The sequence below is a fragment of the Nicotiana tabacum genome, chromosome 14 (genome assembly GCF_000715075.1).
Source record: "Nicotiana tabacum cultivar K326 chromosome 14, ASM71507v2, whole genome shotgun sequence".
NCBI lineage: Eukaryota > Viridiplantae > Streptophyta > Magnoliopsida > Solanales > Solanaceae > Nicotiana > Nicotiana tabacum.
The window spans coordinates 84203666-84216262 of record NC_134093.1 but is presented as its reverse complement, the minus strand read 5'-3'; the positions used below and the strand labels follow the sequence as shown (position 1 = coordinate 84216262).

At 41.3% G+C, this 12597-nt stretch overlaps 1 protein-coding gene across 1 annotated transcript; it reads left to right on the top strand.

Moving 5' to 3' along the window:
- Window positions 1–11066: 11066 nt before the first annotated feature.
- On the top strand, window positions 11067–12329 carry LOC142169024 (uncharacterized). Its single transcript, XM_075230212.1, has 2 exons — window positions 11067–11231; window positions 11961–12329. Exons 1-2 carry the CDS (start codon window positions 11067–11069, stop codon window positions 12327–12329), a joined length of 534 nt encoding a protein of 177 aa, XP_075086313.1.
- The last annotated feature ends 268 nt before the right edge of the window (window positions 12330–12597 follow it).

Below are 12597 nucleotides of genomic sequence, written 5' to 3'. Positions count from 1 at the left end.
CCTCGAACGTTCCAAGAACCGTTCCGAAGTCATAAAATCACTGAATATATTCACCATACATATACTCGCGGGTGATCCCACATCACCCCAATCCATATAGGCCCAACGACATCATCCCAACTGAAAATTATTCCTTCTACCCACACTGATGACCTTAGAACGAAATTTCTCACCATCCTATCATTTTCAAAATACCCAATTCCCACATCCACACAAGGTATCGGCCTCAACCAGCTGTAATAACTCATGCCTTCACCCACACGGTACAACCACACAACGTAACACATCACACATATGCCCATAACAATAACTTTGGCCACAATAACTGCCCATAATCAAATACCGCACCGACGAATAACCTCATCTCAGCTAAAACCTCATCCCACACCTTCACAATGCTGACAACGGTACAAGAAACATGAGGATCTCATAACCGTTCACCCAAAACAACAAGTAATAACTAATGCCACCTAGGCACATATCTCGCAAGATAAAACCCAATAAGCACAAGGCAAATATGACCGAATATACAAGAAAACACATGAGAGAACTATCAAACAAGCCCGACAGGCACAACTCCCTATCAGTATCATACTACGAATCAATTTCACATGGTAGAATCAAAGTATATGAACAAATCACAATGATCTCATCCTAATATAACTCCACCGCGACCTGCGACCCGGTTCAAACATATCAAACTGCATGAAAATGCGAGGATCTCGTCCTCAGCTCTGAATCACAAGTAGAATACACATCATACCAACCAAAACCTTCCACTAATTCAATTATGTGAAAGAAGATCACAACACATAACAAACTTCCCATGCCCATAGAGCATCTAAATCACAAATCGTAACCAACCATCCAGAATTCACATCAAAACCTACTGTAATGAGTAATAGAAAGTCACTTCTAGTCTCATAGCTCTCAATAGTGGACAAAACAAAATGATGGACATGGGCTACCACTATAAAATCTCCCAACAGGAACAAAAACATAAGTAGCATACAAAATCACAAAACTCACCCATATGTGAAGCAAGATAGGAGGACTCACTCCGATAATCAGAACCGAATCAAAATAAGAATGATGCTTCTCTATAACAAATTGAAACCTTACCTATAACGATATCATCTGCTGCAACGACCTCGGCCCTACCATAGAAAGCATATCAACGGGCTAGGCCTCCCCCTTTGGGCACCCTCTACCTGCCTGTCCTCCACCCCTAACTGGTTGTGTAGGGATAGAAAAAATTGGAGCATAACTCATAGCCTGAATACCCCGCTGTGACATATCTGTCCGGAGTTTGGGATAATCTCTCACCATGTGGATGGTATCTCCACACTCAAAATAATCCCTCTGCTGGCGTGGCTGTGGAAGTTGTCCGGTGCGGGTACTCTGAGACCCATAGGTATCCCGAAACACCGTGCGAAGCCTGAAGTGCAAACCGATCTAGCTGACCCATAAAACCTCTACCATATTGTACCCTGCCTCCTAAATGGGGTCCAGTAGTTCCTCCCGGTCTACAAGACCTCTTAGCCTGCCTAACCTCTCCCTCTTGAACCCACATGCCCTCTAATCTGCGAGCGATCTCTACCACCTGTTGGAACAGAACATCCATTTCCAACTCCCGGGCCATGATGAATCGGATACCATGACTGAGCCCCTCAATAAACTTGCGGACTCGCTCTCTAACTGTAGAAACCAAAGCAGGTGTATGTCTGGACAAATCACTGAATCTAATAGCATACTCTAACACTGACATATTTCCCTAGTGCAGCTACTCAAACTCCGTGCTCCATGCATCCTGAAGAGTCTGGAAAACAAACTCTCTCAAGAACATCTCTGAAAACTTAGTCCATAAAATTGAAGCTGCATCGGCCGAGCTACCTAACTCGTACACTCGCCACCACTGATATGTCGCTCCCTTAAGATGGAACGTAGTAAAAGTAATCCCACTCATCTCCACAATACCCATAGTGCCGAGAATACGATGGCACTCCTATAAAAAACCATGGGCATCCTCTGAAGCCAAACCACTGAAAGTAGGAGGGTGATACTTCTTGAACCTTGCAAGTCTAAGTTGTTTCTCCTTAGATACTGCTGCCCTAACCATGGGCTGAACCGAAACAACAAGCTGTGCTGGCATGAACCCTAGAACTTGACCAATATGGACTCGCTGCTCTGGAGTACGGGCGACGGGAGTCAGAGCTCCTCCCCCGGTCTGTGGAGTAGGTGGTGCAACCAGAATCAACCCCGCTTGAGCCAATGTGTCAAACATGCTCATGAAAAGTGCTAAAGTCCCCTGAAGTCCCGGGGTAGCAAAAGGCGCCTCTGGTGCCTGTCCCCCAACCGGAGCTACTAGCGGCTCGTCAACTGCTGCTCTAACGGGTGCTCTAGATGCGGTGCGTGCTCCCCCTCGACCTCTGCCCTGACCCCTAGCAACACCGGCTCTGGGGGCAGCGTCATCATTAACTGCAACTTGTGTCCTCACCATCTGTGAGAGAATAGAATGACAAAGGCTCAAACTCGAGATCAATAAACTCGCACGATAGGAATGAAAGAAGTGAAGTATTCCTAATAGTTCTATAGCCCCTCGAAGATATGTTCAGACGTCTCCGTACCGATCCGCAAGACTCTACTAAACTCTCTTATGACTCGTAGCACCTATGAACCTAGAGCTGTGATACCAACTTGTCATGACTCCAATTTCCCTCCGTAGGATGTCGTGATGGCACCTAGTCTTAGGGACTAGGTAAGTCTAATACTTACTGAATTAATGGAAAACTCAACCAACAACTATTAGATATGAAACCAAAAATTTTCTATATAAAGACAACAATCTCAAAACTGGTAGTACAAGTCATAAGCTCTAATGAGTTTACTAGGAAAAATTTTCTTTGTACAACTATTCCGAAATAGAAATAGACAATATAAGTACAATATCAAAAGATGACTCCGAGTCCTGCAAATGTGACGACGGGTATACCTTGAGTCTCCACAACAAAACCCGAACATCTTGCTAGCGATCAACCAACTCCGAAGTACATGGATCTGCGCACAAAAATGTGCAGAAGCGTAGCATGAGTTCACCACATCGGTACCCAGTAAGTATCAAGACTAACCTCGATGGAGTAGTGACGAGAAACAATAAAGACACCTAGTAGGCATAATAACCCGTACAAGTATAAATGTGAATCTAACATGGGACAATATCAATATAAAGCTAAGCATGATAACAATAGCAAAACAATGCTTGTAATAGGAAACTAAGAGCAACAATTAGCAACGAGACACAATAGGTAATAACATCATGGAGTAAGCTGAATACAATTTAAGTCCGGTGAAACCAAGTAACGACTCAATAAGAGCAATTGCTTCCACACAAGATTTGTTCAAGGATTTTCCCAAGGTACTTCACCTCATAGTCATATTTCACGGGTCCCAATTCATGAACTCTAATCTCTTGGCATCTTGAGCCCACATTACAATTCGAAACCGCATGGACGACTCACGTGCCAATGGAGTGACAATATCTCATATCCATATGGACAACTCACGTGCCAACAATAACAATGACTCATGTCTGCACGGACAACTCACGTGCCAATAGGATAACTCTCACACAGAAGGCAAGTAAATGAGGGTACATATAAATGGTCAATATCATCAGAATTCATCTTCTTCTATCACATCTCAAGTCAACAAGTACAGGTAGAGGCAACAAATGGCACATAGGAAACAAACACCACAAAACGTACAATATATAACTCACACAAGGTAGGTACACCATTCCACAAATATCGTCAATAACAATGCCCTCAAGCCATCACAAATCATTTCCCGTCATAACCCACCTTGTCTCGCCACATGCGTAACAATGAAGTAAATGCTCGCCTTATCTCACCGCACGCGCATAATAATATTTTCACCTTGTCTCGCCACATGTGCAAACCCACATATATAGACCGCCTTGTCACATCGCATGTGCAACTATCAATAATAACAATAGTACGGACAACTCACGTGCGAACACCCCGACAATCCTTTCAACAATACCATGTATGCCACAAACAGAACAGCACAATATAAGGTCTTTCACCACATGTGCCCATATGCCACAACCTTTCCTCAAAACAATTTCAATACCATAACCACGCATAGCCCTCAGCTAAAAAACACTGAGTACAATAATAATCAACAATAATAACACGAGAGTACGACAAGTAAATCAACACAAGAACTACATAACACAAATAAACAGAAGAACGAGCTAACAATAAAAGACACAACATATAATAATGGTTTCAACAATAATAGCTCAACAAGGGGAGAGATAATGTGTAACAATGATTCCACATAAGTACAACTCGACGATAAAAGAGATAACATGAATTAATGATTCCAAATAAGGATAAGTCAACAATGAAAGGGATAACAAAACTTCAGTTAAGGTTAAGCAATTATAAAAGAGATAATAATAAGTTCAATTAAGGTTAAGCAAATACGAAAAAGACATCGATAACTTCAATTAAGGTTAAGCAATTACAAAAAAGATAACAATAACATCAATTAAGGTTAAGTAATTACGGAAAAGACAACATGGCAATAAAAGAGGCGACAACTTCAATTAAGGCACATAAGAGTTTATTGGCAACAAGGGTAGAACATGAATCGATCAACTCCAAATAAGACACGTATGGGTGAATTTAGTAAATGGAGGATTTAACATAATAAGACAACTTCATTTTTAATGGAAATAAGAACCTAAGAGCCTAAAATTATCAAATTCCCACAAATAAACTTGAGTACGTACTCATCACCTCGCATACACGGCCTTCACATGACACAATTATCACAAATGACTCAAATCCTAAGGGGTAATTCCCCCACACAAAGTTAGGCAAGATACTTACCTCAAAGAAGCTAGACTGATACTCTAAAATGACCTTCTTATGTGAAACAACCTCCGTACGACTCAAATCTAGCCAAAATAACTTAATATCATAAATAAAAATCATAGGAAATAATTCCGGATAATAAAACTTCGATCTTTAATTAATACTCAAAAGTCAACCTCGGTCCCGCACCTCGGAGCCCGACAAAAAATATAAAATTCGAACACCCACTCCCATACGAGTCCAACCATATCAAAATTATCAAATTCCGACATCAAATCGCATTTCAAATCATCATTTTACATTTTTGAAAGATTTCACAAAAATTCTCATTTTCTCCCATTCAAATCACTAATTTAATGATAAAAACAATTATGGAATCATGAAATATATTCAATTCTGAGTGAAGAACACTTACCCAATCCAACACGTGAAGAACCCCTCAAATATCGCTTAAATCCGAGGTATCTAGCTCAAAAGATGATAAAGGGAACAAAACCCTCGATTTGGGAATTAATATTTTGTTGTCCAGGCATTACACATCGCGATCGCGTAAAATCAAATGCAATCGCGAAGAAGAGAAAATCACTACCCCAAAATACACTATGCGATCGCAAAGAAGAACTAACACTGCCCGCACAAAAAGCACTACGTGAATGCGAAACAAGGGACGCGAATGCGGAGAACAAAGCCTTTGCCTCCCTAGCATGGTCGACACTACACGAGCACGTAAGACCAAATGCGAACGCGAAGAAGAAACACGCACACACATACGCACATGTACGCGATCGCGGACAAAGCCATGTGAACGAGAAGAAGGAAAAAGACTAGTCACCAAACAACCTATGTGATCGCGGCTGAACCTTCGCGATCGTAGAGAAAAACATCAGACACCAGCAATCTGCATTCCAAAATAGGAGGAAATGGCCCGTAGCACATCCGAAACACACCCGAGGCCCCCCGGACCCTATCGAAATATACCAACAAGTTTTATAACATAACGCGGACCTGCTCGAGGTCTCAAATCACATCAAACAATATCAAAACTATGAATCGCACCTCGAATTGAACTTAGTGAACTTGTGAACTCTCAACTTCTACAACTCGCATCGAAACATATCAAATCAACCCGGAATGATGTCAAATTTTGCATGCAAGTCCCAAATGATACAACGGAGCTATACCAACTCCCGAAATTGAAATCCAAACCCGATATCAATAAAGTCAACTCCTGGTCAAACCTCTCAACCTTCCAAACCTTTAACTTTCTAATTTCTGCCAAAATGCATCAAGTCAACCTACGGACCTCCAAATCCGAATACGGACATATCCCTGAGTCCAAAATCACCATGCAGATCTATTAGAATTATCAAACCACCATTCCGGAGTTGGCTGCATAAAAGTCAAACTCCGGTAAACTCTTACTACTTAAGCTTCTAAAATAAGAATCATCCTTCTATACCAATCTTGAAACATTCAAAAACCGAACTCAATCATACACGCAAGTCATAATACATAACACGGAGCTACTCTAGACCTTAAGTCACCGAACAGGATGTCAATTCTCAAAACAATCGGTCGGGTTGTTACACACCACTAGCAAGAAGATTAGCCAACTAACCTTGAAGGATATTAAATTGTTGGTCCCTCTTTTCTAGCTGACCTTGAAGGCTATCAAATTAGTTATCTCTATTTGATTCTCTATCCTTTTCCTCTTCAAGCTCCGTTGACAGTTTTGCGATCTTTTTCTCCATAGCCGAGAGAGTTGACCTACCAAGTGTCTCACCCTTGGCGGAAGTCCCTATACCTTTCAATCCAGCTCTGTAGTGCCTGTTGACGACCAATTTTGACCCTCCCTTTTAAAATTAATTTACTCATTCTTAATAATTTACAATTAATGTTTTGAAAATATTTTCTATCAATAAATACTTATTTCTACAAATTAATTCAGTATTAGTATTTGAAATTAATCATTTGGTATTAGTGTTATGTAATTATAAATATATTTACTATTTTAGGATTATTAAAATAATTTCTACACGTAAGTTCTATAATTAATTCAATAAATTACTTCTTAAAATAGTTAATTAGTTTACTATTTCAATAATTCAAAATTAATGTCCTAGTGAAGTATTTTTACAAATGATCAATTAATTGCAATAATTAGTAGTATTTAACAATTATAATTTTTACTACATTTTATTGAAAATAATTAATGTTATTTAAATTAATTTCAAAAGGGTAAAATACTAAAAGGTTATGATTGCAATTCCTTTACTAATTACAAAGTGGCTACTATTTAAATGATTTCTAGCCCAAAGATAAGGCCCAATCCGAGCCCAGGAGGGATTGGATGACAGTGAACTAACCAAGTATTTCATCAGAGTCCAGGAGGGAATATACTTTGAAAAGATGATGGGAATGATGGGTCAAAGATGAGTGTACCATTCCAATGTACCTGGGCACGACACTGAAGACTGTTTCAAGTTGAAAAATGAAAATGAAACCCTGATCAAGAGCGGAGCCATTCAGTGCACTCCGACACCACCTAATGTGAATCTTAACCCACTGCCAAATCATCGAAACCAGGGAGCTAACATGATCACATTAGACGAAAAATATGACCTACTATTATCACCATAGGGAATGCAGAAGCCGTAAGGATCCCTCCTCAAAAGGCTCCAATCATTACAGTATAACTAAGGCCTATAGTAATAGTTCAAACCTATCCGCAGCACCCTGCCAATGCTACTCGAGATGAAGAAGATCGGGAGTACAAAACCGTCCCATGGACCTACTAACAAAAGGGAAAGGCCAAAATGCCAGACTTTGCCGCAACCCATGGAATGACTAGGTCTGGGAGATGCTACGTACCTGAAGATGTCAGTCAAGGAAATTCGGGGAGAGAAAAAATTCCAAGGAGGAACATAACAGACCCAGAAGCCGCTAAGTTTTGGAAAAGAATGTCAAACAAAGAGTATTCTGTGGAAGAGCAGTTGAAGAAAACTCCAGCACAGATATCTATCATGGATTTATTAATGAGTTCTGACAGTCATAAAGACGCTTTGTTGAAAGTACTAAGTGGGGTAAGTATACCAAGTAATACCATTAGCGAGGCATTGGCCGCGATAATTGGGAAAATGGTTTAATCAAACATGATCACTTTCAGAAGAGATAAAATTCTGTCGAAGGCACAAGTCACAATAGGGCTCTTCACATCACTGTCAAATGCAGGGACAAAGTGGTGTCCCGGTTGCTGGTCGATGGAGGATCAGGAGTCAATATTTTTCCGCTCTCCACCCTATGAAAGTTAGGAATTCACTTGAGGGAAGTCGAGTAAAGCCATGTAAGGGTAAGATCCTTTGATGGTTTGGAAAAGGATATTATTGGAGAAATTTATCTAGCTTTGCAAATCGGGCCAGTCGATTTTTCGGTGTTGGTTCAAGTAATGGACATCTCCTCTTCCTACAATTTGCATTTTGGCAAGCCCTGGATACATATGGCAGGAGCTGTGCCATCTACTTTACACCAATGCATAAAATTCGAGTGGGGATGCCAAGAGATTGTGGTTCATGGCAAGTGGGGTCACCCCGCTTATTTGGAGTATGTTGTTCCATTCATTTAAGGGTTGGACGGAATTGCCTTCCACGCTGTGGAAATCATGCAGACTACTGAGATGAAGAAGACTGAACAAAATTTGGGAATGCAATCATCATATAGATCCAATATGGCTGTGAGGGAGATGATGAAATATGGATACAAGCAAGGAATAGGGGTTGGAGCCAAGTCAGATGGAATCATAGAGCCAATTGAACATAATGGGCAGAAAGAAGGGTTGGCATAGGATATCAGCCTCCGGAAGGGAAAGCTTGCATCATTAGCTCCGGGAAAAGGGTTTTTCTACCAGAGCATGTTGCAAGTCTGAGACAGACTTCAATACCCAAAGGTGATATCATCGACGGGATGGGAAAGCTATTTGTGAATATAATTGAAGAATGCAGTAAAGGAACTGACATCAAGACACCAACCATTAGGGGTGCCGAACAAGGGGAAAAGCTACAAAACTGGACAACCAGTCCATCTTTGGTTCGCCGGGAGTCTTGGTAGTATGGAACTGTAAAAGTTTTCTTTTAAAAAGAGCACAGTCAATTGAGGCATGTAATGTGTCTGTACCTTTTTGTCATTTGCCTCTTGTGAACGACTAAAATGTTCCCCTTTTGATGAAATAAAATAATCGTTTTCCTAAATATTGCAACTTTATTTTATCTCTTTATTTATACTTAGTCTTTCGTTTTAGTAATCAAACCGATAAAAAACCGCATTTGTGATTATGACATATAACGAAACTGCTGAACATAACGACCCGGATTACAAGGAATATGATGAGAGTATGATGCCAGACAATCTCCCGCAGGAGATCGAACAGCTAGAGAGTCAGAAGAAGCCCAACCTCAAAGAAATGGAAGTGGTCAATCTTGGAAGCAAAGAAGATGTAAAGGAAACCCGAATCAACATACCTAGAAGCCGAACAGAAGGAAAAATGGTTGAGCTCCTCCGACCTTACATCGACGTGTTCGCATGGTCTTATGATGGCATGCCTGGACTAAGCACTGACATTGGCTCACATCGATTGACCACTGACCCTACCAGACCGCTGGTCAAGAAGAAGCCCAGAAAGTTCAAACTTGATTTAAGTCTAAGGATAAAGGAAGAAGTGACCAAACAGATAGAAGAAAATGTAGTAAGGGTTACCAACTATCCAATCTGGTTGGCAAACATCGTCCCAGTGCCCAAGAAGGACAGAAAGATCAGAATATGTGTGGACTACCGAGATCTCAACAAAGCTAGTCCAAAGGACGATTTCCCTCTACCAAATATCCACATCCTCATTGGCAACTGCGCGAAGCATTAACTGCAGTCGTTTGTGGATTGATTCATTGGGTACCATCAAATCTTAACGCACGAGGAAGACGCAGAGAAGATAGCCTTCACCACGCCTTGGGGAGTCTACTGTTATAGAGTTATCCTTTTCGTTATCAAGAATGCCGACGACACTTACATAAGGGCCATGACTACCCTCTTTCATAACATGATTCATAAGGAGATTGAAGTGTATGTGGATGACGTCATCATAATGTCTCGAAAGAGTTCAGAGCACTTAGACGACTTGAGGAAATTTTTCGAATGCCTGCAAAGGTACAATTTGAAGTTGAACCCAACAAAGTGCGCTTTCGGAGTACTCACTGGGAAACTATTGGGTTTCATTGTAAGCAGGAAGGGAATAGAACTTGATCCATCAAAAGTCAAGGCCATCCAGGAATTACCGCCACCAAAGAGCAAGAAATGTGTTATGAGTTTCCTGGAAAGATTGAATTACATTAGCCGTTTCATAGCCCAGTCCACGGTAATTTGTGAACCCATTTTCAAGCTGCTAAAGAAGGATGCTGCCACGAAAAGGATGGAGGAGTGCTAGAAAGCCTTCGACAGAATCAAAGAGTATCTTTCAAACCCACCAGTGCTGTTCCCCCAAAACTAGGGAAGCCATTATTGCTCTATTTGTCAGTCTCGGACAATGCATTCGGCTGTGTGTTGGAGCAGCATGACGAAACCGGGAGAAAGGAGCAGGCCATCTACTACTTAAGCAAGAAATTTACACTATGCAAGGCCAAGTATACCGTGATAGAATGCACTTGTTGTGCTATGAATTGGATTACTCAGAAGATGAGGCATTACATGTCAGCATACACTACGCATCTGATATCTCAGCTCGACCCGCTCAAGTACATTTTTCAAAAGCTAATGCCTACCGGAAAGCTAGCTAAATGGAAAATCCTCCTTAGCAAATTTGACATTGTGTACATAACTCAGAAGGCTATCAAAGGACAAGCTTTATACGACCACCTCGCTGAGAATCCAGTGGACGGAGATTGCAAATCGATTACCACGTATTTTCCCAATGAAGAAGTATTTTTTGCAGGATAAGATATTGCAGAATCATATCCTGGTTGGAGAATGTTTTTCGATGGAGCAACAAATTTCAAAGGAGTAATAATTGGGGCAGTCCTTATTTCAGAATCTGGACAACACTACCCAGCATCGGCAAAGATAAGATTCCTTTATACCAATAATATGGCTGAATACGAAGCGTGCATCCTTAGAATCAGAATGGCGGTCGACATGAACATCAAAGAACCTTTGGTCATAGGAGATTCTGATTTGTTGATAAACCAAGTCCAAGGAGAATGGTCTACCAAGAATTTTAAGATATTGTCTTACTTGCAATGCGTGAAGGAGCTTTGCAAGAAGTTCACAAAGATTGAGTTCAGGCACGTCCCCAGAATTTAGAACGAGTTCGCCGACGCCCTTGCAACCCTATCATCTATGATTCAACATCCAGACAAGAACTACATCGACCCTATCGAGATAGAAATCAGGGATCAATATGCCTATTGCTTCCACGTGAATGAAGAACCAGATGGTAAACCATGGTACCACAACATCAAGAAATTCCTCACGACCTAAGAGTACCCAGAGAATGCTACTAATGGTAAAAGGGAAGCCCTCAGGAGTTTAGAAAACCACGTTTTCCTCAAGGGGGAAGTCTTGTACAGGAGGACCCCAAACTTAGGTTTGCTGAGATGTGTAGACGCCGTTGAAGCGACCAGACTATTGGAAGAAATAGATGCAGGGACGTGCGAACCCCACATGAATGGGTCCACATTAGACAAGAAGATTTTGAGAGCTCGATACTTTTGGATGACTATGGAAAGCAACAGTATCCACTACGTGCAGAAGTGTCACCAATGCTAGATTCACGGAGATTTCATCTCGGTTCCACCAAATGAGTTAAATGTAATGGGTTCATCCTGGCCGTTCACTGCCTGGGGCATGTACGTGATTGGACTCATAGAGCCTGCAGCATCAAACGGACATCATTTTATCTTGGTAGCCATCGACTATTTCACCAAATGGGTTGAGGCATCTACTTACAAGGCCGTCACAAAGAATGTAGTGGCAGATTTTGTCTGAAACAAATCACCTGCATATTTGGGATATCAGAGTCTTATCATCATTGAAAATGCTGCTAATCTCGACATCGACCTCATGAGAGAAATCTGCGAGAAGTTTAGAATCGTCCACCACAATTCCACAGCCTATAGACTGCAAATGAATGGGGCAGTCGAGGCAGCTAACAAGAATATCAAGAGGATTCTACGAATGATAGTGGACAGTAACAGACAATGGCATGAGAAGCTACCTTTCACTTTATTAGGCTATCGAACCACCATGAGAACATCTATTGGGGCAACGCTATGCATGTTGGTATACGGCACTGAAGCGGTGATACCTGCAGAGGTTGAGATACCGTCCTTAAGAGTTATTCAAGAAGCAAAATTGGAAAATGCAGAGTGGATACGGATCAAGTAGGAACAACTCATTCTCATCGACAAGAAAAGAATGGATGCAGTATGTCATGACTAACTATATCAGAACAGGATGGCCAGTGCATTTAACAAAAGAGTGAAGCCTCGCCAATTCATGCCGGGGCAGTTGGTTCTGAAGAAAATCTTTCCCCGCGAAGAAGAAGCTAAAGGGAAGTGTGCACCAAACTGGCATGGTCCTTACGTGGTTCACCGAGCACTGTCTCGAGGAGCTCTAATCTTGGTAGCAATGGATGGAAAAGTTAGCATAAAGC

Bases quoted from the DNA above. Each gene is read 5' to 3' on its own strand.
- LOC142169024 (XM_075230212.1), top strand. From the start codon at position 11,067: ATGGCGGTCGACATGAACATCAAAGAACCTTTGGTCATAGGAGATTCT. The intron at 11,232-11,960 runs GTCCCCAGAATT...TTGGGATATCAG, and splicing joins CAAAGATTGAGTTCAGGCAC to AGTCTTATCATCATTGAAAA.